Source organism: Halichoeres trimaculatus, unplaced genomic scaffold, assembly GCF_033239565.1.
Source record: "Halichoeres trimaculatus isolate MK-OKI-2021-1 unplaced genomic scaffold, fHalTri1.1 fHalTri1_scaffold_9, whole genome shotgun sequence".
Classification (NCBI taxonomy): Eukaryota; Metazoa; Chordata; class Actinopteri; order Labriformes; family Labridae; genus Halichoeres; species Halichoeres trimaculatus.
The window spans coordinates 14,382,885-14,408,717 of NW_027437188.1; the positions used below are offsets into that span (position 1 = coordinate 14,382,885).

General features: G+C 40.2%; 1 protein-coding gene across 1 annotated transcript; it reads left to right on the top strand.

Annotated features, from left to right (window-relative positions):
- The first annotated feature begins 1,133 nt into the window (after positions 1–1,133).
- Positions 1,134–10,984, top strand: rhoub (ras homolog family member Ub). Its single transcript, XM_074679880.1, has 3 exons — positions 1,134–1,539; positions 2,939–2,997; positions 7,402–10,984. Exons 1-3 carry the CDS (start codon positions 1,326–1,328, stop codon positions 7,855–7,857), a joined length of 729 nt encoding a protein of 242 aa, XP_074535981.1. The 5' UTR covers positions 1,134–1,325; the 3' UTR covers positions 7,858–10,984.
- Positions 10,985–25,833: the final 14,849 nt, after the last annotated feature.

The following is a 25,833-nucleotide window of genomic DNA, read 5'->3' on the forward strand; positions in this document are numbered from 1 at the left end:
ATGAGTAACACCCACAACTGAAGCACTATCTGGCTGCAGTTGGGAGACAACACTGTTTGAATACCAAGTTTGGTTCTGTTTCTGTTCAGGTTCTATCTTGTGGGTTCACGTACAGTGTTTTGTTGTTGTTGTTGTTGTTGTTGTTGTTTTTTGTTTGTTTGTTGTTGTTATGTTTTGTTCGTTTGTTGTTGTTTTGTTTTGCTTTGCTTTGTTTTTAGGTTTTGTTTTGGTTTTTTTTTCATTTGATTCTTTAAAAAAGTTCAGATAAAATGTTAAAAGTATGAATATCTGCTCTTGAAATGGAACGTATGCATAAAATAAGGCGATTATGGGGCTTCCCACAAAAACACTGAATACAACAGGCTTTATTGATATAAAAATCATTCTTATTTGCCAGGTACAGCTAAAATATGAAGCTACAAATAATACTAAACTAAGAGCCGTTCGGGAGCCAAAAGAGCCAGCCGAAAGAACCGGCTCCTTGAATGGAGCCGAACTTCCCATCACTAATGCAGGCAGGTAAGTGTTGCTTTCTGCATAAAACCACAAGGGGGCGACAAAAGTTAACAAAGGAGGACTTTTGCTGTTGGGACCGTTAGGCATCAACACCCCGCAGACAGTCAGTGATGAATTTGAAAAGTCATATACACAGAAAGCTCCCTTTGATTATCTCATCTTCTCACACTCGCTACCATCAAGTCGTGTAGAGTGTTAGTTATAGTGTAAAGAATAAAAAGTCGACAGCTGTATTCGTGGCGAATCTTTCAGCCATCTGCAAATTAAAGCTGGTCTGAATTAAGGTTTGAAATTGAACTTCATGTGACCATTGACGTGAGAAACACAACTTGCCCGTGAAATGACACCGACAAGTTTTGGTTATAAAAGCAAATAACAGAAATGTTGATGTGAAAACACCCTCTACACTACTTGTGCACACGCACATAAATAACACCCTGTTTTATTTTGAAGAAAACTCAAGAATTCCTCATTTTAATAATGTGTCTGCTTCACCCCCCCCCCCCCCCCCCCCCCCCCCCCCCCCCCCCCCCCCCCCCCCCCCCCGCTGGGAGCTGAGGTGGGCGGTGCTAGTCAAATTAATCTGAAGACTAAAACCTTCAGACCCTTCCCTTCATTGTGAACTGCGAAGTCGGCACCTGATCTGTGTGTGGTGACTTGACACGGTGGATTTGATAGGGAGGAAAACATTTCATTGCCGGTCCAACTCACGTTTCTATGAGGAATCAGCAATATTATATTAATGAAGAAACCCTGTTCTGATGGTGGGACTTTTATCTGCCCGGAAAGTTCGGTGACTGAGTGACTGAATGTCGCCTCCTGACACCATGGATTACAGCTGGATGGCCCCTCCGGTGCCCCCTCACAGCTCTAAACCCGCCCGGCCTGGGCACGCGGAGGGTCGGCTGTTGAAGTGCATTCTACTCGGAGACGGAGCGGTGGGTAAAACCAGCCTGGTGGTCAGCTATACGACGAATGGATACCCGACCAAATACGTTCCTACAGCGTTTGATGACTTTTCGGGTAAGCATAGGTGGAGGAAAGATTCCTAGAAACGGTTTTACTCATTTATTCATTGGTTCCAAGTGCGACAAAATGTAGGCATTATACCCAAACTTACCTAGATTGGCTGTCATCTCCCAATATACCGCATTAAGTAGTGAATAACCGTAAAATCCTTGTAAGTGTTACACTGTGAAGTTTGTGGACAAAACTTTATTGGCATTAGTCCCATTGTATGTGTAACCCTTCCTCGACCTCCATTTTTAAGCCCATGGTAGATGTTAGTATTTCATTTAGTCTGTGCTCATTCACGAGTTTTCCTCCATACTGTATCCAGAAGATTCCTATATGACATATCCAAACTGCTCACCTGCCCCAACAAGCTTCTGTGTTGTTGTTGCTGAAATACACAGAGCAGAAAGAAAATCCTTCGAAAGAGAAACATGTTTTAAACTGTTGGTTGGCACAGGAATAAAAAAACACATGGTGTGTTGATTTATTGACTTTCATTGCCTTACTATCCCAACATTTTCTTCTTGACATTTTGAATGCTAAAAAACACTAGATTAACACTTTAAATAAAAACTGACAGCTTTCCTGCTTGGAGCCCTCTCCTCTGTACTGGAGTTGGCACATCTGTTCCTGTGGCTCAGAGGCAGAGATTGTTCTTCAACCATGGCCTGACAGAGACTGATTGTGTGGATGGGAGGGGGCCCTTAATGGTGATGTCATTTCTCTGTTCATTCTCTGTGTCCTCTTGAAACTTCTGAGCTGTTATGCAACGCCGCAGGTGGTGAGAGAAGTGCAGAGGAGAGGGGAAGATAAGGGCTAGTTTGAGTCTGGAAAGTCAAAGCAGTATCATATGTCAGAGTTTATGAAGTGATAACACAATGCTATCTCTCTTTTTCCTTTCCCTTCCTCCAACTTTTCTCCTTGCTTTTGTTAAAACACAGTTCTGTGAGTTCTGCTCTTCAACTTGAAAGATCCAGCAAACCCTTTGATCAGGTGGCACAACAAACCACGTACCTCAGGCGTATTGTAAATGTTTCCATGTGCCTTTTGCCCCGCCTTGTGTTCTCTTTTCTGAAGAGAATATTGTGAAACACTCAGTTAGATGACTCATTCACTTTTCCAATCTTGAACTGTGGCCAACTGGAAGAGAGTCACAGAATCTGTGTGTTTCCCCCCTCATATCACTACCTTTGAATGGCCTTTGTCAAAACAAGAGAGAGAACAAAGCCCACAGTGACTGTTCAGTGCTTTGGTCTCAACTGTGACAGAGTCAAGGTGGGCGAGACTGAGCAGGCCAGGCGGTCTTTGTGTCTTTGAGCTTTATTTCAGAGAAGTTTTTCTGAAGTAAAACCTGTGTGTTATCTCAACAGCTGTGGCTTAGTATCTCTGTCTGTTTCTGTGTCTACAGCAGTGGTTCAGGTGGATGGAAACCCAGTGAGACTACAGCTGTGTGACACTGCAGGACAGGTGAGTTCCAGTCACACACATTCACCACCATTTTTCCTGATATCGTCATCACACTGAGTGACACTCTAAGCCTCCAAACCTTTGCCAGTCTACACATACATAAAACATGTAAGCGATGTTAGTGTTTTGACTCTTAAAGTGGCGGTGACAGCTGTTCTAGTGTCAATCAACCATTTTGACATGACTGAAATACTTTAGTTACTACAACAGTCTTTTCAATACCTTTTGTCTTATTCATAGTCCCAAGAAGCCAGATCAGTTTCATGATCCCTCAGGGCTCACATTTTTGGTTCTCAGAGGAATGTCTTTTTAATTATGACCAATTATGTCTCCTTAATTACGAGTCATTTTATGGTTCCTTGGGAAATCTCATATTTACTCTTATTTATCTGTTTCTCACAGGTCAATCGTAATTACTTTTGTGATTTCTTAGATTTTCATCAAATTTTAGTTTATCACTCAAAAAAACATGTAATGCCTCTATACATGGGAACATCCTACTGGGTACACCAGCTGTGACATGTTCATCAGTTCCTTCAATTCAGAAGTGATGAAACTTCTTGGATAATTGGCGAAATGTCTTCCCAACTCTACACAGTCCAGTTGTGTTGTTTTTCGAGGCTTCAGAATAACCTTGACCTGGATGTATGAGAATCTATGGACATGTCACTGGAATTTTTCTGTGTCATTGTTGACATATTAGTATTGTAAAATTAGTTGGGGTGAAACAAAATAGTCAACTCCCGATACGAAACAAAATACAGTTTAGGGCTCACTATATGAAATAACTTTTTTTGTTGATTGTCTTTATACTACTTTCTCAAAGAGTTCATTTCAATGTCTGACTTACATAACTGGCATTGTTATCTTTAAAATTAGGAGTAATATTAGGATTTACTATATATATATAGAACTACAGCACATAACATTGCGCAGAGTTTATCTTTGAAGTTAACGTCTTATCCCATTGAAAAATGACATCCATCCACAATAGCTATTCCTCAAACAGGGCAGACTGGGTGATTAAATCAAATGCACCCTTCCCAAAACTGTGGAAACTCCACACTGCAAGCAGCTTACAGTGGATCAGTCTGAAAACAGTGAAGTTATATTTCCTGTTCAGCTGATGAGGAGGATGACCAACAGTGTTTTCTCAAACTCTGATACAGACATCTTGTTGAAGGGGAAACACAACGATACAAGCAGTTTGACGCTGCCTTGCTGTAGTTTCGATCAAACGTAACTAATGTTACTTAAAGTTTGTTACTTTAAAACAGTTGTATGCCAAAGTTATGATCTCCTAACAAACAGTAGTCTCCTGTGCCCCAATGCAGTAGGGGGGGAAATGTGAGAAGCACTGATCCAGGCAGATGCGTCTTCAGCCAAACCTTAAAAAAAAACTTGCTGAGTTGTACAGTGCTAATGTATCTCCAATGTTATCAGGGTCAGACTTCCGCAAACTAAATGTTTTGAGCAGAGTACCTGCAGAAATTCAGGCCTCCTTTAATTTTTTAACTTGATTTTATTTCACACATTTTGAATTTTATTTTGCCATATTTTCATTTTGCAAAATTTTATCACATCCCCAAAATTAGTATTAAGATCATTCATGAAAAGTTCTAAGTCCATTTTAAAAACTTTCTTCTTTTTATTTTAGCTAAGTAAAACATCTTATACTGTACTGTTACCTTCATATAGATAGACCGAGCTCAAAACAAAGGCACTGAAGCTGTAATTTTCTGTATTGTTCTACACTGAATTGATCAAGCTAATATTAGATTAAAAATTCAATTTTTCATGAATTCCTCTCATTCGCTCATCCTTTTAGAAATTGCCTTGGAGAAGGTTAGGCTAGGATAAGGCAGCAAAAAAAAAAGTGAAAATTAATTTCTGCTCAGACAAAATGTATTCTCTCAAATTTAAGACAACCCTGAAAGGATCTTTATGTGAAAGTAAAGTTTTCACTCTCAGGACACAGAGTTCTGCTTGAATAGGCCTTCACAGACGCTGAGGGGCACTGCCTACTCGACACAGACTCTAAGGAAACAGCATTCAGACAAGTTTCTAATACATATAAAACTTTACAGCAAGTTGAGCTTGCTGTGTCAAAACTGCAGACTCCATGGTATAAACACAGGCAGACAAGCAGGGGCAAACAGATGAAAGTACAACACCTACTGTACCTTAGCAATTTTATACGAGTGAAGCTTTGGGCCAGAAACAGGTCAGGGTGTGCCAAACAGAAAGAGGGAGGAGAAGAACGTGAGTAAGCAAGGGAAAGGAACAGAGTAAAAAAGATAACAGCTGCAGCCAGGACGGGTAAACAGAGTTAGGTTTTTTTCCCCAGATGTTGATATGTGTGAATAATACAGACAGAAACTCATATCATTTGATCTAACAGGGTAAAAATGCTTGTATGGGAAACGAATGTGTCTGCTGTGTTTGAATTCCACTAGTTCTGCATTGTCTCTAAATTTCCTTGAACCTTCAAACCTATTCTAAAATGTTTGGGAGCTATCTTTTTTAGCCATAGCTACGACAAAGGTTTTGGGCCACAAAAAGGTCAATTTATGAGATTAATCTCATAAATTAAAATATGTTTTGAGGAGGATCTGTATTACTTGGACTGCCTCTCTGTCTTCTGGCCCAGAGTCTCCGCACACTGTCGTAAATTACTTTTAGCAAGGCGTGTGTTTGTTTTGGCATTAAATGGAGATGGATCGAAACAAATTTTCTTTGCTCAAAACAACTTTTTACTGCGTACAACGAGGTGAGGTAAGGTATTTGTCAGTACAGTTAAATAGTGATATGGTTTGAAACATGACATCGAGCAAACATTGTAGTGGCTGGCTATAGTAATGCTGTAGTGCTATCTGCGGCTCGGTGCTCCCATGTATCTGTAGGCTAACGTGACAGCCCTGTGCTCTAAGACATGTCCTTAATGGTTAATGTTACTAAATCCTGGTGATGTCCTGCCAGTCATCTACCAAGCAGAGCTAACATAACCTCACTCTTCATTTTATTGATAGACTCTCAAGTTTGAACAGACCACTGCAGAATAACTGCTGACTGCGGGTTGGAATCAACATTATCACGAACAGATTAGCCCCGTGTTAGCTTTTAGGTGGGGCTGTATCTCTCTCCTGTTTATCTGTCTTCTGCTCTTCTGTCCTTTTTCTGTCTGACATTTAGGCTCCTGAGTCCATCACTGCAAAATTAGTCACAGAAATCATTTTCAGCAGAGAAAAACACAGATCTTTCTTCTCACTACTAAACTTCATCAGTCAGCGTGGTGCTGTCATAGAGACCTAGACATGCCATAAATCAATCCAGTCCTTCCGGATCAGGAGACTAAGAGGCAGCATTTTGAAATAACCTATAACCTGTAATATTGGCGCTGATAGTCCCATGTTAAAGTGTGGGTTACCCTTTAAGAGAACACTGTCATAAATTTCGGAGAATAATATTAGCTATTGGCTATCAGAGGATCTAAGAAATTAAGTATGAAAAACATTAGATCACATTTGTAAAATGATTATGATAACTAAGCTACGCTTTCCTGGGTAAAATTATTTTACATTTCTGTATCATATTTTATTGGGGCTGCAACTTGCAGACACTTCATTTGAACAAAAGCTCGCTCTGCATCGAGGCTAATGAAAGTTCCCCAGCTCTGAGAAAAGTTTGTTTTAAGGTTGCTCATTGTGGCTCACTGTCTACTTTGCTGTGATTGCAGAGAGCCGTTGATTTGTAAAAGCAATGTCCCACTGATGAGTTATTGATCGGGGAAAAGCCAAATCTGTGAATACTTTTTAACTCTTCTAGAGTTCTTAACAATCCTCTGTTTCTTAGCTGAAAAGGTGGCATCAGCATAACATCGTCATTGGTGAGCCAAAAGATAAAATAAGTACTTACTTGTGAAACCTATACTAAAGTATAACTTCACAAGATGCTCACTTGTCCTCATGTTTTTTTGTACAGGGGCTCTCCTGATAGCCCACAGCTCTGGACTTAAATTTGTGATTTTATTCTCTTTTTTTTTTTTTTTTTTTTTTCACTTTTTTTTTCACTTTTTTTTTCTAATTCTCCCTTGTACAGAGCTGTGTGGCCCTAGAGTGTTAATTTAGGAGATTACTGTAGATTATGTGAATCAGAAGGCACAGCCTGTGTGTGGTGAATTACCAGAACATGAAATCTCTTAAGACTGTTTCTTTTAAACAGTGGCTCCTTTTCCAGTAATGTGACACAGTCGAGTGAGAAAACATGAGTGTGACGTCAGGCTGGGTGGAAAATGGAACAATGGTCATCATTATCATCATCAAAGACAAACTTAAATGTTTTTTATGATGTTTTAAAGTTTTACACATCGGCACAACAGTAACAGTGTGTTTCCATCCTCATCAGGATGAATTTGACAAACTTCGCCATTTCTGCTACAACCGAGCCGATGCCCTGCTGCTCTGCTTCAGTGTGGTCAGCCCTGCCTCCTTTCAGAACATCTGGGAGAAGTGGGTCCCCGAGATCCGCCGCCGCTGCACCCTCACACCAATCCTTCTTGTGGGCACACAGTGCGACCTGAGACAAGACGTCAAAGTGCTAATTGAGCTGGCCAGGAGGAAGGAAAGACCTGTGTTGGAAGAAGACGCAAGGGCACTGTCAGAAAAAATAGGAGCAGTGACTTACATAGAGTGCTCAGCACTGACACAGAAAAACCTAAAGGAGGTGTTCGATGCTGCAATTGCTGTGGGGCTGCGACACTCTGACAGGAGGGCGAGGAGGGAGAGGAAGGTCCGCAGCACAGCAGATAAGATGAAGATGCTCTCCAAGTCCTGGTGGAAGAAATATGTTTGTGTCCAGTAAAGAAAAAGGAAATAAGTATCCTGTGACCGATGACAAAACTGGATCTACAGACCTCTTTGTGGCTGAGTCAGATGTAACAACTATGTTAACATTCTCCAGGATGACCCAAGATTCATACAACTTTTCATTCAGTGGGCAAAACAGAGGCATTGCATAAGGATACATGAGCTGAGCTGTGATGTTTTCAGAAATGTTCCTTCATCTATGCCCAAAAAGACAGTGAACATAAGGCTGTAACCACTGTCTGATCCTTTGGATAGGAGTCAGAAGTGTTGGACTTGGACCAGTGTTGAAAATGATGGAGTCAATAAAGTTTCACAGCTCATGCACTGCAGGTCACAGCTGACTTGAGAGAAATGTGAGCAGATTCAAGTGGAGGGTACGCTGTGTTGAAAAAGTCTCTTTAAGGTTTGTGTTTGTGTGTGTGTGTGTGTGTGTGTGTGTGTGTGTGTGTGTGTGTGTGTGTGTGTGTGTGTGTGTGTGTGTGTGTGTGTGTGTGTGTGTGTGTGTGTGTGTGTGTGCGTTACACTGTATTTCAGCCTAAAACACTTGTCATAGATTCTTTCTGTTTTGATAAAATGAGGGTATAAGGTCACCAGAAACTGCCAAATGTCAGTCCGTCGTGGTCAGTGATGAAATTGTTTTCCCCGTGAGGATCAGAGTTAGTCAAGCACCCTGTTTTTGAACCACACGTTTCTACAACTTCAGGTTGAGGCGTAACTGATTTAAGTTGTTTCAACTTGTTCTCTTGGACTACAATCAAATGTAAATGATTACAAATTCTTCAGAGTTCTTCAGGAGCTCTGGTTTGAACTTGTTTGTTGTCCAACCATTGAGGTTTGTACGTACTGAAAGCTCCTGCAGGGACTCACTGTGATGTGTTGATACAGTTGTTGTACTGTTCATCAGCCAGGCAGTTGGAGATCTACAAGTTTCCTCCTGTCTATGCCTACTAAAAGAGGTTAGTGGAACAAAATGTGTAAGGTTCAAGAGTTTGCCTTGTTGACCCTGACTAAAAAGTTCACTTAGATAGCCAGCTGAATACATTTCAGAGCTGTTACATTTTACAAGCAAGCAGTAGTGCAGCACTAAGTTGAGTGGTGCCACATGGTTGACACACAGTGATGTAAATCAGACACAGAGCAGGAAAGTGCGCCCCTAGTGCTTGTGATGCACTCCGTTCTAAATAGGGATGGAAATCGAAAACTGGTTCCTGTTGAGAATCAATAAGAAATTTTTCAATCCATCGATATCATCAGTCTTTGTGCTTAACGATTCCAGTATTGATTCAGGATTTTCAGCTTGGAGTTTTACTGAAGAACTGACTTCATAAAAAATATACATTACTCTCTCTCAGGAGATTCATATTCAGTACATTTGAAATGGAATAAATCACCTTATTTACCAAAATAACAAAATAGCGCTTACGCTGATGCTAACCTATATGGGAAACTGCATTGATATGCTAGCAGTTAGCATACATAAGTATAACTTCAGCTTCAGAATAGAATTTCAACTTTCATCACAGAAACATATCACATCAACTCTTTGTAAAAAATACTGAGAATTTCAAATGTCAAAAGCTAACAGGCTATTGGCTCATGGCTGACTTCATAACTACGAAAAGCTTCCAAACAACTTAAACCATTGCTATAACCACTTTGAGACACTAGATGGCCTACTTGAATTATTAATGTATTACCACACAGTACATCAACGTCACATTGTGTGCAATTTTTTCTTGTTTTTGTATAATTTTGCCCAGAAATATCCAGACTCAGGGACCAATTACATTTTATTCACTTACAGTATAAACTCATTTAAATGTTGTTGACACAGAAAACCTGTAAAGCTACTTTTTGTACCAAGAAAAATTCACAACAAGAATTGATAAGGGAATCGGTATTGACAAAATCTTATCAATTCCCATCCCTAGTACCAAAACCAAAGTGACTCATACCTGTTTTTCAACTGAGCTGGTGCTTGTGCTCGTTCCAGGCTAGTGCCTGACTTAGCCCCAGTTCCCTGTGTTCCCACAAAAAAAACACTGGCTCCGGGTGCTCAAAACAGGGTCTTAGCAAGAACCAACTCTTTGCTGTGCCAGAGCGAAGCACCGACTATGTCAGGGGCCAAGGACAGAGCAAGCGTGTCTGCAATGGCCACATATGCAGTGACATACTGACATTTTACGGTGACGCAATGACGTGGCTCCAGCTTCGAGGTAACTCCAACTTGCTGATATAAATCAACTCACAGGGTCTCTCGCCATAAGCAGACAACAGATTTTAATTTATTTTTGTTGGTTGGTTTATCAGAGCTTTCTCTTTTTCTGAAATAATTTTCTTAAATGCTAAATGAGGTGAAATCACTGAAAAAAAAACAGATTCTTACTTTGCTTCTTATTTTTCAGAAGCCTATTATTCAGCTGTTTGATTTTCTGCTCCATCTCAGCCAATAACTGATTAACAGCAATGTGGAGCAGATGTTTGAAATATATATGACATTATGTATGTTACATAGTAATCTATTATGATGTTTGTAATGTCATCAGGATAAATCTGACTGACACACTGTATAAATGGTACGTACAGTAGGAATGTTTTGCCTGTGTACTCTGTGAGCGGTTTGTTGAGCTGCGTGGACAGAACATAATAAAATGTGAGATGTTTAACCGACTCAATGTTCTGTTGACCTTTGCATACGTATGTCTGTATGTGTACCATATATATAATAGCTTTGGCTAGTCAAGGCCAAGACTTCACTGTGGTCAGTGTTGAAGGAAAGTGTATGTGTATCTATATGTCTTTATCTATATGTCTATATCTAAATATGTGAAACTGGGGAAAATGCAAGTTTGGCATTGTGTAGTGCATAGTTCTAAGGGCTAAACTACAAATTAGTCTGGTTATAGTTATTATAATAAAGAAAATGTCAATGTAATGTTTTGTGTGCAGTAAACAAAGCACAGTATTCAGAATCTTTAATAGCTTTTCTGGGAGGACATTTAGCTCATTTGCCCTTTTCCTAGTTTTTACTATGTGAAACTTCTGACTAAGCTTTATATTCTGTGGAGGACACCCTGTCATCTACCCCAGGGGGAAGTTTGTTTACATTTTGAACTTGATGTATTAAACCAAGTCAGATTAACAGAAAGCCTTCGCTGAAACCTCCATGGGTGATGTGTTTTCATAGGATGTGAACTCGTTGTGTCACTAAATCCCCTCACATTCTCTGACATTTATCTGAAGTGTTAGTGGAAGCTATGGACGTAATGGAAACTTCGAGAGTTCCCTTTTAAAGTAATAATGGTTGAGATATTGTTGTGGACTGGGTGGCCCTGCCAGCTGAAACCTGGTTTAACTGTAAAAACTTTTTGGCTGTTGAACGCCTGGGACCTGTAATCCCACTTTCTTACATAACCTCTAAGGAACATTTAGGTAACAACTGAACTCTGGCTCCACATGTAAAATGCAGCTCTTCTATCAGTTTGAAGTCTGAGAGTTGGAGAGATTTCAGATAATTACCCACATACTGACATGAGCTGAGCCCATGTTTTGGGCTTACTGAGTAACATTAACATTGTCTATCAGCTCTGCTGGATTGAAAGTAGCCTGTGGTCTACTTTGTACATTGTCTTAAGGATTAACTATTGCCTCAAGCTCTTGTAATGCAATACGATATGTCTGGGGCCCCGATTAAAAGACACCCACACATCAACTTAATCATGGGTTTAATGCAGTTCATTATTCCTGACACAAATCTGCTTTAGTAATTCTCTAAGACCTCCTTGTCCCTCCTGACTCTTCTGTAATGAGCGATTTAAGTGACTAAGTCTCATGCTCTCAAATCCACAGGACTGTTAGGGTGAAGTGCAGGATCACTGGCATTTACATTCAGGCATTATGAGCAGTGAAGATGGTGGAAATAATTCAGTTTGGTAAAAATTTACCACCTTCAAATTTTTATCTTTTAAGAAACAGATGCATAATTCAGCAGAAATCCTGATGTGATGTCCACCTTGAAAGGATTGATTCAGGCTTTCCTTTTTCTTTTCTTTCTTTTTTTTTTTTTTTTTTACAAACCAGTAGTACACTTCATAAACAGCATCTTTTTCCATTCATTATTTCGGTTATGGATGGGTTGTACAGTTTTTTTTTTATCTTTACAAAGTTTTAAATACAACAGAGGATAAGGGCCATTTTTTAAAAAGTTAAAAATAAAAGGGAATTATGAGACTCATCTCATAAATTAACATGAATAGAGTCATAAATTTATGGGTAAAAAAAGCTGTGAATTTACAAGAATAAAATCATAAATTTACAAGAACACAGAGGCTCTGGGCTGAAGAAATTTCCTAAAAATCAAAATGTCAGCTTTTACAGGAATAATCCAGCGCAACTGTGTTCCTAAGGCCCTTTTTCATGTGTGTCAGTGTGTCTTCCTCAACCTTGTTTAATTGAACCCCCTCCTCTGCCTGTGTGTTGAAGTTTTGGTTGTATCAGGAAGTTTCTGGGCGGATCATAAGCATGGTTACATCAGCCAATCACAGCGTGTCGAGTGCACAAATGACTTTACGTGTTAATGCTGCTGGTGCTGATCCAAGGAGGAGGAGCCCAGCTTGAATTTGTGTTCACTGAAAAGTCACAAAAATCTCTGCAGACCCTACCTTTGACAATTTACTTGCGTTAAGTCAATATTTCACATCTGTATTTGAGGTTCAGCTGGTAAACATTCAGATACATACTTTAATGTACAGACATGAAGAAGATGTGTGTCTCACATCTGCTGTTTGCAGATTATCCTCAATTTTGTGTACTTGGTTTTGTTTTTAAGTGCCAAACAGTATCTGGACCATGAAAGTAGAGTAGAGACTGTGGGGTATGGCTCAACAAGATTTTGATTTCAAAGGGTAACCAGCTTTTTGAAGTTTTTTTCTTTCTTCAGGAGATCATATTCACTAGCTTGGGCACAGCTGTGCTCCTGACGTCACTAATGGAGATGATGATTGGTTCACAGCTGCAGCCCACTGCAGCACATATTACCAGCTGGCCTCCTGAGAGTTACATTGACCTCTGTAGAAATGGCTCATGGGTGCAGTGACCTTAGGGCATGTTGCAGGTTAAATACTACAGTTAAGCAATTGATAGTAAAATAACCGAAAAGAAGAATTTTGAAAGAAATTTTGAAATTAATGAACCACAGGGTCTCCTGGGGACATTTCAGTACGTTTATTTTTACTTCCACTTCCTGTCATTGAAGAGGAAGAAAATCAGTATTCCTGTACATGTGATGGTCCTCAGGGTTAAAGTTTTTAGACTTTTAGGCAAGATGGAGACAGGGAACAGAGCAGGATTAGGAGGAATAACGGCCATAGGAGAGCAGTGGAGTTGTGTGAGGAGAACGAAGCAGGTGTCTCTGTGAGTGAGCACTGTTAGCTAGTGATATGTAGCCTGATGCTGTGTTCACATCAGCAAATTTAAAGTTTGAAATCAAAAACACTGACTTTAAAAATAAGTAGTATGAAGATCATAAAGAAACAGCCTTCATGATAAAGCCCACAGAGAGACAGACAGAGAGGTCTATCAGACGTCTATCCACTGATCTCAAGTCAGAAAATCAAGACCAAGCAACATTTCCAATGTTAAAAAGGATTAACATTTCCGTCAGGTTGAATCTCAGGTTGAATCTCTAGCATTCCTAGTGCCCGTCTGCCACCAGGAGCCTGGTTAGGGGCTGCTCTTGCCGCTGAAGCTGCATTTGTCTGTATTGACGGAACAGCACCCACGTCAGTCTCACCCAGACTTGGTTCTGGTATCCCATCATGAAACTCCCTCCATGGACTGTATAAAATAGACTCCATCATATCACCAGGCACAAAATCTTTCTGTGGAAAAATGGGCACCATGGACGACTATGATTTTTGTGACCGATGCAAAAATAAAGTCCCGTTTGTCACCTGCATGAAACAAATCCACGCACCCACTCACTACCTATTATTTACATTGGCTAAAATAGAAGTCAAGGGATGTGTGTCCCCTTTGCTACGTCATATGACGTGATGTTAAGAAAAAAAACTTCTTAAACAGCTACACTGAAAACAGCCACGTATTCCTCTAAGTGTGTGCCCTTTTCTGTTGTATGACACATAAAAACCAATGATTGACTTATTCTACTGCCATTATCAGACAATGTTAAGTGTTAATTTATGGAAAAATTTACCTTGCAATGCGCCCTTTATTTACTACAGGGCCTACTGTTTGTTTTTTTTCCACACACACCCCTTCCTGTTCCCATCAGTGAGCTCACACTGAGACTGTCTGCTGAAGTTAAAAGCAAAGCCCTCCTGGTGATTGATTGCTCTGTTATCCTGCAGTAACAGCACACCAGACCAAAATCACTGTCGCAACATGTGTGCTTGACTGTGCAGCAGGTAATGAGCGCCCTGAGATGGATCACAGGACAGAGTGAAACTGCATTTCCACTTGCTATCAACACCGCTCCCCTTCTTTAACCAAAGGATATAAATGCTTCCATTTTTAGAGCCCAATTACAGAAGCCATTTCCGTGATCCACAAAGACACAGTGGTACTAAGTGGAGCCAAACAACTTATGGTGACCCTTTGACCTCAGCCCTGAGCAAGCTTGGAAACCTGAGAAAGCAGTTGTGACCTTTGACCTCCAGCCTATCATCTCCCATGGTTTAAGGGGTCCACTTTGCATCCCCCCTTAGGACAGGATGTGACCCACGAAAAGAGCTCTGTAGGAGGGCCATGACCTCAGACACTGTCCAGACTGTGTATCTGTACCAACCTCATGTGAGGCTGGCAGGGTGAAGGCAACAAGATGTAAGAGGTCAAGACGTGTCAGATGGACAATAGACATCAAGAAAAATGTGCAGAGGAGAAAACAAACAGGCTACACTAATGCATTAGGTGCATTAGCATTATTGTTATATATTATAACAGGGGCTATGTAAGGACACTTTCCAAAAACATTAATGGGTCTAGACACGTTAAAGTTATTAAAAGTTCAGAAATCTCAGACAGAACCAGACTCATGTTGGACATCCACCACAGCAGGCCAGCCACAGCAACAACCCAAAATCTACAAGACAAACTCAGAGACCCCCAGAGGGATGTATAATCAACATAATGATAAATAATGACATAATAAATTAATAACTGTCAATCAATCAATCAATCAATCAACCAATCAATCAATCAATCTTTATTTATTTGTACACCACTAAATCATAAAAAAAAATGTTTCAAGACATTTTCCAAAAACATCAACAGGCTGAGACCTGTTTGAGACAACAGTTCTTATAAGAAACTTATTCAGAGTAGAATGGTAACAGTCATTCATTTTTCAGCATGGAATTCTTTTTTTTAACTGACTATCAACTGATCAATCGATCTGTCAATCAATCTATTAATGGATCCATCCATCCATCCATTCATCCATCCATTAACCAACTGTTATTGGTACAGCGCTTTTTGTACGAATGAAGTGCAGTTCAAGGTGCTCTACTGTATGGACAAAAAAAATTACAGTAGAAAATGTATAAAATAGAATTATGACACAAAAAATAGAATTGTTTTAGAGTAAAGACTAATACACATGTAAATAATATATTTTAAAACAGATAAAAAGTTGAAAATAAGCTAAAATTTAAAAAAGCAAAAAAAATGAGAATAATTCATAAGTAAATATTAAAGAAATAAGAAGGTTAGAATGAAAGTTAAGATAAATAAAAGCAATGAAACACCAAGATTCTAAATAATAAAGATAATTTAAAAGAAACATGAATATTGAATTAAAAAGCATCAGAGTTATAAAATTATAGAATGATACAACTCTACATAAAAGCCAGATTAGATAGATAGATAGGTCATTAATTTACATTTAAAAGTATCATTATTTGGAGCTTCCCTCTGATTTTCTGGCAGGGTATTGGAGAGTAGTGACTAAAGGAAGCATCATCAAGCATCAGTTTTTGTTCTCCTTTTGGGAGCAGCCAAAAGAGAGGAGCCAGAAGATCTTAGAGGTTTTCCTGGTTCACGGCTAAAAGCATTTCTGAGATATTGTGTGGTGCCAGGCCATGTTAAAAACTGATAAAAAGAATTTCGAAAAGGATTCGAAATCAATTTAAAAGCTAACTGGCAGTCAGTGTAAAGATTTCTAAATAGACAAGATGTGGGGTTTTTCTGGTTTTATCAGAACTTTTGCTGCTGCATTCTAAAAAAACTGCAACTGATTAACTGCGCTATGTGATGCACAAAAAATACCTTTTGCAATACTTTTTAATATGTAAAAAAAAATTTAGAGCACTATACTAATTCTACGATATTACATTAATATTAAAATGTCCTTTGAATGTATAGATTTATTTTCTTTAAAGAAATTGAATTGACAAAAGTGACTGTTTTTGCAGGGGTTGTTGATTGTGTTGTTTTTATTTAGCAGGTGTACAATGAATGTCTTCGTACAATATTCTAAGAAATGTTTTCTATTCAAATCTTTTTTAAAAGTCAAACATCGCAACAGATTTTGTTTTTGGGAGACTTTGCTGATGGAAGTGAAGAAAGAGGGGGTTCTGGGAGACGGAGGGGGCAAAAGCAGACAGCAGAGGGATGTGGTATCAGTGCCAATGAGGACTGATTGAGAACTTTATTACCTGACTTATGTGACATCAGCCACTGGCCAATGTAAGAAGCTGTTTTTATTTATTGCTAAGACAAGACTTTTGGTAAAAATGTGGCTCATTCCTGAGTAAAGAGAGAGGCTAATTTTCCTGGTGAGATATAAGAGACGGATGGAGACAAAAAGAAAGAGACTGCATTCCTCCTCGGGGCTGCCTCCTAATTGGTCTCATTACTGCGTAACTTGGTGGTGAATGCAGGCCACTCTGACCTTGGCCTTTGAAACATAGACCCATGGCATGTGGCCAAGGGACAAACAACAACCCCTTTTGTCACACGTGTATGCCCATGCATGTGTGTGTGTGTGTGTGTGTGTGTGTGTGTGTGTGTGTGTGTGTGTGTGTGTGTGTGTGTGTGTGTGTGTGTGTGTGTGTGTGTGTGTGTGTGTGTGTGTTCATGGGTAGAATCACAGCAATCAGTCATGAATCTGCAACTGAATCTTTTTTTCTGCTGGTTAGGAGTATGACTACGGTTTGTATCTGTCCATAGTTTCCCAGATCTACTTACACTGATAGCTTTCCCATGCCTTGAGAATAAAAGAGACAAACACACAGAGTGACGTTGGTTGTTGCTGACTCTGGCCTGGAGACTTCTGCAGCACCCATCACAGTACAAGGGGACAATCAGTCTGTGAACAGGGTGGAAGAAGTCTTTGAGGATGCCGTGAGCTTGACGCAGACAGTGTTTCCTCTGGATGTCCTCAGTGGTGTGGAGTGCTCAGCTGGGTAGAGCTCGTAGCTTCAGGTGCTTTGGAGCTCTCAGGAATGAGTCAAAGTTTGGTGATAAAATTGTCAGGGAGGTTTAATCCAGAATCTAAAAGATACTGTCAGTTGTTAAGGCGAAGCTGTTCTGTATGGACAGACTCAAGATGAGCAGGAAAGTTACTGTAAAATTGCAAAACTGAGAGCGCCTGTGCTGCCATCTTGGTCTGAAATCTTCTCTACCATCTGAATCTGTGTGTGTTGTCTAATTGAAACGACACTGATTAATCTCCTCTTATCTAAAACGGTTCAGATTCTGAGCAAAAACTTGACTTTAGTGATCTTATCCTTAGATCTGTGGAGGAGGAACAAAAGAAAAAGAAAGTGTGTCTTTTGAGAGGAACACAGAGGGAAGCTTACGATGCAAGAAAATTCCATGTTTCCCAATGAATGTTTTGTCTTTCTGATGCATGGGACATTAATGGGCGGAGTTAAGGAGTCAGCTGGTGGGAGTGAGTGGCAGGTCGGCGAATGGCATAAAGTGTATTTGTGTCTGTGTCAAAGAGGCTTATTGAGCGAGTGCAGACAAAGATAAACAAGAGGTGCCATTCTCTCATCCTGACATGTTTCAGCATGGATGGTCTGTGTACTGTGTCCGCCCATATGCATTACTCTGTTCCTCCACCAACCCACTCCCTCTTATATAACCCACCCTAAACCTCACAGTAATGTGCTGTTCATGCACACACTTACACACTGGGAGCTTAAAGATAGGCCCACATGGATACAACACAGAGACTTGTCTAGAAAAAAAAAGTCATACTTTCAGGACACTTTTTGTTAGGAGATATTATCCACCCACAGTCCTTGCAGCTGCTTTGAATCTCTCTGACTTGAGAGTAAATCAGACACTACAAACACCCAGTTATATACAGACAAGACAGGTTGCTGCATGGACTCCTGCGGCTCCTGTGTTATATAAAGCCAGCAACCTATTTAAGACATGGTGGCCATTGCAAAGCTGTCCGAACTTCACTTATAAAAATAGACTTGCAACTCCAGACATTTACAGCCAAAGACAAAACAGAAAAGAAGCCAGACATAAAAGGATAGCACCGATGTTTGTTTACACATCCTGGTGAAAAGTGAGTGGGGTGCAGTTTTATGACCTTTCGATTAACAGATCAGTTGCAGACAGAGAGTATGACATTACAGGTTTATGTAGGAAAAGTAGATGATTGGTACGGCAGTTCAAGCCAACGTGACCTTGAAGAAGAAACGGGGTGCTCTTAAAAAAAAAAGACACAAGAATTAGGGGATAGGAAGCACGTAAGTGAGGACAGAGGAGATGGAGAAGGATGCAGGAGCTCTGAACTCAGAAGACGACTAAGAGGGCAAGTTGAGAAGACATAATTATTCCTGCAAAAGTGAGGCCAAACATTGGACACAGGAGCCTAACTGTCAGACAGAAAAAGGACAGAAGAGCTGAAGAAAGCTTAACAGGAAATTGATATGGATATGCTGTAGCACCGAGCTGCCAGTAGCGCTACATATAGCTGGCTATTGACATACGGTTAGGGATGGGTACCGTTCACATTTGAAACGATACAGTGCTGATGCCCAGGACCTGGCAATTGGCACTGGTACTCAATGGTACCAATTTTCTGTGTTTTTTTTTGTGTTTCTGTAGTAAAAAGTAGCACTTTGTTTAATAAAGTAAGTTTAATAAAGTATTTTTTTTTTCAATTCAGTTACATATTCATTCTTCAATATATAACCTTGCAATGCTGTGTTCATGTCCAGCATGGAAAATAACCTACTCTTCCACTCCCTCACAGTCACAAGGATGCATTCAGGTACCTAGACATGGTACCTTTTAATTTTGCATGAATCGGTACTTTTGACAGAATTTGGTCGGTACCTATAAAAGTACCTAATTCAGTACCCAGCCCTACAAATGGTACAAACTTACAATGTTTGCTTGTTGTCACGTTTCAAATAACAGCGCTAATAAACACCGCGTGTTGTATCTGGTAAAAAGTTGTCTTGAACAAAGAAAATTTGTTTCCAAAACAAACACAAGTGTTGTTAAAAGTCACATCTCAGGACAGTGTGCGTGAGACTCTGGGCCAGCAGGTGGCAAGGCAGTCAAATTAAAAAGGGCCCTCCTCACAATGTCTTTCAGTTCATTAAAACTCCCATAACACAAATGAGCTGCCACAGAGGATGCTCAGGGATGGTGACACACTCAAACCTGACATGCACTCAGCTAACTGTTACCACTTAAATAACAACTGTCCTGGTTTTGCGCGCGTGTGTTTGAGTTTTATACAGAAGTAAGAGCTGAGCTCTGACACAGCCTGTGTTTTGGTGCCATGTAAACTTCAATATTGAAGTAACTGTATGTTTTGGTACCTTGGCAGTAAAAAGGCACGGGTCATAACGATGAAACTTTTACCAACTTTAAGCTAAGCCCCTGCCCCCACCTGTGTACACCACTGGGTAAGGAGGGCTAAGATAAAAGGGGGATTACACACCCCACCGGGCCAGTGAGGAGAAATAACAGGCATGTCACAGTCATGAGAGCAGATCCCCTCTAGGTCCAATCTCAGGGATTCATCCCTCAGCTCAGGCATTTAAACCTCATAAAGCCTTCATGTCAAATATTAGATTTAAGGCAATAGAGGCCAAACATTTTACTGAGCACATGTATAAAACTCTCAGACCTTTTACCAGCGTCAAACTGCAACTGAGTGAAAATGTATCAACACTTTCCCCTCATCCAGAGCAACAGAAGTCTAAAGCTGGCAACATGTTGATATATTTAGTGTCACAAAATAAAAGTAACTAACATAATACCTTCAGTGTGACATCGAGCCTCCGATTTGGCACCTAGCCTGAACTCAAACACGTGCTTGATTATAAGCCAAACAGTCACTGTTCAAATATGGCTTGAGTTCACTGAATATCAACAGACAGGACACATCAAACGTGGTCTAAAGCTCTGGACAGACTAGGGTTGTTGAAGATACAACAAATCTAAAATATTTTCATTATTTTGCCGCCTTTAATGTTTCAACAGACAAACTAATACTACAACAAGTGTTATTTATTGTATTAAAGAAGCTTTGTTTGGAGTTGTATGGGCAACGCCTTTACGGCATATTGTCAACGAGGACTTGCTGTTGCAGCGTTTCAGAAAAAATCCACTCTGGAGGCCGTTTTTAAAAGTTTGCATTTTAGGTTGGCTAAAACACTGTTGCTGTGTAAACGAGAGGCCAAAACGCAACAGTACTTTCGCATTTCATCCTAAAACCTTTGTTGTGTAAACAACCCTTTAGTTTACTCAGGCTGCCATCAACACCTCTGCTGTAGGTCATCTTGAAGCCTGTGATGGTCTTCATACCACTTTGTGAGCCTCGTCAGACTTTGAGTTCAAGAGTGTGTTTGTGTCCCCCAGGAACCGAGGGCTGCCAGGAGGGAGATGTGTTGGACCAGTAGCATAACCAGTTCCTAGGTAGTTCAACATCAGGAGAGTTAAAGGAGACATACAGTATGAGGTTACTAAGTTAGGTGTGATACTAAACCTTGGCAAAGTTTTAGAACACAATGTACATGAAAGAAAGATGCTGAATAGGGCTGAAATAAGGGTTTTAAGCACAGACAATCATGAAAAGCTACTCTTAAGGTGTCCCAGACTGACATGATACAAGGTGGAAACAGTAAAATAGACCTCCTATTAAAGTAAGGGTTAGAATTACAGCAGAAGTAAGCCTGTGTGTCTGTAGTCAGGGCGTAGCAGAGAATAAATCAGTGTACCCAGCTCTACTTACCCACTCAGTACAGAACTCACGCCTCAAGGAGAGACGCATCAGTGGCTGCTTTTGGTATGTGTGTGTGCATGCCTAGGCTGCTGATTAATTGATGCAAAGATAAGACAGTGAGGAAATCTGTCAAACATTTGTCATTCTAAAATAAACACCCACGTTTGAATTGGGTGTGTGGATTTTTTGAGCAAAGGTTACAAAAACTGTGATTATGCTGTGAAACAACTCCTCAATTAAAGGAGCTGCTTGCACTAAATCACAGACTGGATGAGCATACTTTAAGGATTGTTTTGGGAAAACAAGACATATTCCTGGATAAGAAAGAAGAACCTTTTGAGAATGGTTTGGCATATTTGAGAAATAGTTGATTAATAGTTGAACTAATGAAGATATCTGAGGTTAACGGGGCTGTGAGGAGGACAACACCACGTCAACTGACGAAGTTTAGAAGTGAGAAGAGACATCTGTGTTTTTCTCTGCTAAAAAATAATTTCTGTGATTAATTTTGTAGTGATGGTGGACACAGGAGCCTAACTGTCAGACAGAAAAGAAGAGAAGAGCAGAAGAAGGCTAAACGGGCAAGTGATAGAGCACAAGCTAAAGGCTAAAAAGGCTGAACTATTTGTGATAATGTTTAATGTTAGCTTTGCTTGTTAGATGACTGGCAGGACATAACCTGGATTTACAAATGTTATACATTACAGACATGCCTTAGAGCAGTGGTTCTCAAACTTTTTTCAGTGACGTACCCCCTATGACATGTATTTTTTCCGCCAAGTACCCCCTAACATTAGTTTTGGTTGGAAAAAAATGTAAAACAGCGCTGTACAATTAGTGTCTACTGGATAAAGTACTCGGTTTAGGAACTTAAACTTATTTGGATTCAAACATCAATTAAATAAATTGTGTTAAAGGGATTTTTCTTGGTTGATTTTCTTTTTTAATATACATTTTTGAATCTTGCTTACCCCCTGGAGTGCCCTTGCGTACCCCCAGGGGTACACATACCCCCATTTGAGTCTTAGGGCACCGGGCTGTCAATAAGGCTACATGTAGTCAGCTACTAAACTACCAAACAAACTTACAAAGTTGTTGTCACATTTCAAATAACAGCACTAAGTAACTGTGATGAATACATTATATCAGCTTGTTGTGCCAAGTAAAAAGTTGTCTATATAATTCCAAAACAAAGACACCCCTTGTTAAATGTCACATCTTCTCGACAGAGTGTGTGAGACTCCAAGGCCAAAACAAATCCTCCTCACAGCACATTAAAACTGAGAAGTGCACAAAGAGAATGTAATTTTCAATGGGAAATGATCAACCGCACTTAGTGTCTCAGGTACCATTTACAAATCTAACACCTCTCCTTCATCTTTTTTTCCTCCATCCTCACAAGCATAACTTTCTGACCTTCTCTAGTCTCATCACACCAATGAGTTGTCCCATCTCCAACCCCTCAAAGAGCCTGACTGGGTGGTCCCCCTCCTCTTACAACCAATCCACCATCACCCCTCCAGGGTCAGGAGTCAGAGGTGAATCTCAACAGTGTGTGGGAAAGGTGCTGCCTTGTGTGTTGTCCTGGGAGGAGGGAAAGGAGCTGGGGTTGGGATGTTTCTTCCTCTGGCTGGTTGATTGGGGTCTTGAGGTAAGCAAGATGTAAGAAACTGCTGCTCACAGTTTTGATTTACTGAACACATTTATTCTCCAAATGTGAACTCGCTCTGGTTCAGAGGGTGAAAGAGCAGACAGGCTCAGGCTGAGGGGATCAGTACAGACGCCATGCGGGATAGTTGTGTATGTAATTGTCTCTGTGTAAATGTGGCCGATGTGTCTGGCAACACAGATCCCTTGCTGAGTCTGTGTTAGCTTGAAGCATTTATCAGCAACTGTCTAGCCAGTGTCGTGTCAAAGGAGCTTAAGTGATTTATTCTGATGGCTAAGAGAAGCTGGTTATTTCCCTGGCAAATTGGTGTGCACTTTAGAAAAATGATAACCTTGTTTCTGTCCAATGGGGAAAAGCAAGTCTGGCTGTCAAGTAAACAAAACCTGAGCTGAACTGGAAAATCTGTGATAATAACAGCTTCAGATGGATAAAGGATATGAGACCACATACGAAATATTTACCAAAGAAAGCAGAAAAACTGAAGGACCAATTGGCCCAGGTTTACCCAGCCAGAGTCACAAACTGGGTTCAAATCTTCATATCCCAGTGACTTTTTATTTTCCCCTAACATGACAGCCAGTAATGAAATATGAGACAGGTTGTGTGATTTTAAAGGTGAAATCATACACTTTTATTATACTTTTTATTTAGTTTATGTTGGTTGCATAGGTCCCCAAATCATGTATTTGAAGACCGTTTCATTTTGGCATGCCTTTTTCAGCCCTGCTTAAATCAGACAGTTTCAGTTGGCAGGGCTTTGAAAAGCTGATGCACTGTCTGGCCATGCCCCAATCTGGACGTGGATGTGGCTCGGCTCACGTGTGCCCACGTTCACATGCTCTCACACCTATGGCTGCATACACAACCAGCTGAAGTTTGAGCCTACGACTTTGATCCAGAATCCGATCCAGAAGACGAGTCACCAGCAGAAGCTCGGACTCTCCAACTACAGCAAGATGTTTCTGAATTGTTAGTTGTTAATTAAGTTTGACAATTTTTGTGATGTTACTTTCTGATTATTTCTCAGCACCAATAAATGAGCCCAACACCTCTGTTAGACTCTTTGAAGCTAAAGTGTGTTCAGACTGTGGTTTGACTTCACGTTTAGTTACATGGGGTTGGCATGACGTTTAATTACTTCAGTAAATAGGGACAAGGTTTCAAGTCTAGCTTTTCCTTATTTAGTAAAAATATATTTAAAAATACAGTTGGCCAAAATTATTTGAGCACCAGATAGTTCTGAAAGGACTGTATATAAAGCATCATGGCATAAAGATAACTTTAAAGATACTTTACTTCTGTTTTGTTTTTGTTTGTTTGTTTGTTTGTTTGTTTTGCAAATTCAACAAAACAACTGAAACCTCTAAAATGTGCAAAGTGTTTAGATAATTATTGCCACCACTGTACATTCCAAAAAGTCAAAAGTTTAAACTTATCAGGAATGAGCTGGAGTGCTGCTTTTTCAAATAGAGAGCTAATATTATAAAAGATTTTTTTCTGTTTATGTAAGATAAGGGTGAGGGGGCTGTGTGTGTGTGTGTGTGTGTGTGTGTGTGTGTGTGTGTGTGTGTGTGTGTGTGTGTGTGTGTGTGTGTGTGTGTGTGTGTGTGTGTGTGCAGTGAGACTCTGAAACAGGCACTAACATCATGGAAAGAGAAATGATGTGAAATCAGAGGCTGAAGCTAAAGCTCACAGGAGGGCTCCATGATTAAAAGATTATGGAGGAAATGAAAGAGCTTCTCTCTCTCTCTCTCTCTCACACACACACACACACACACACACACACACACACACACACACACACACACACACACACACACACATACACACACAAACACACACATGTTTGTGTGCGCAAAACATGTGTGATGACTGCAATAACTACCCAACTACCCAAATACAACAAAAACAAGGATACTGTCATTTGGAGCTTTAGGTCTGTACAGGAAATGAGGTCACAGGGCTCACCTGTCTGTTCCTGCAGACACTCAGAGCTCTGACACTGCCGTGGAATGAGCTGATTCAGTAACAGACTCCAACAAGCTTCCTCCTACACCCGTCATCCACACACATCAAAAATGACTCACCTGACTCAGACTTAAGGGCTCCACTTTTTCATCATATATCATTTTGTATTGCATCAGAAAAAATTGGTTTTTAACTTTGTGTGCTTCAGAATGTTACATAGACAACTATCAAGTTATTTTTCAGTTATGGTTGTTAAGACTATGTATTATTACATAAAAATGAATGGGGGAGACAGAGTTGTTGACCTATTCTGCAGCCAGTCACCAGACTAGAAGCCTGACTTTGAGCCATGAAAGATCATGTCCATTTTATTTACTGTGAATGGTGATGGCAGCTGCTAGCTAGGCTGAGAGTCAGGGGTGATATGGTGGGTTTACAGATTGTTGTGTAGAGATAAGTATTTGTGACATGCATAGAATGTGAAAAAAAAAATGATAATGATAAAATTTAAAATAATAATAATAATAATTGGATGTCATCCTGCTCTGCTTGACATGAGGTCCCCCTGGTGGCTGGCTGCAGTATAGGTCAAAAACTCTGTCTCCCCAGTCATCATTAAAATGGGTTGGGAGGGAGAGCCAAGAAGAGGTTAAAATAACAACATATTTTTGCCACCTGGCTCCACTCAGATTCTCTCAAAGTCCCTCATAGTCTCTGGTACACAAACTCGGTGACGGGGTATTATGGCTTCAAAACTGTAAAAAGGTAAAAAGCAGAGCCACACTGACCACTCTAAATACAGTCTATAGTGCTCTCTGATTGGCTCACCTTACCAATTATTGTCTAGTGATACAGTGATATAATACTGTCATGTTTACGGACTGATACTGACTAGAAGACAGGACACAGTGGGTTATGGTGGCTCACCAAGAGGTGGCGGTACTCGATATGTAAGGGAACTCTTTTGAACAAAAACCAGAAGTGCAGGTGCGGGTGAGTTCTGGCCTATTTACTGCACTGGTAGGAGACATATTTTAATGGAAACCATGTTAAAATTAACCATGCAACTTTGCTGGAATGCAGCGGAGAAACTTTAATCTGACATGAAATCT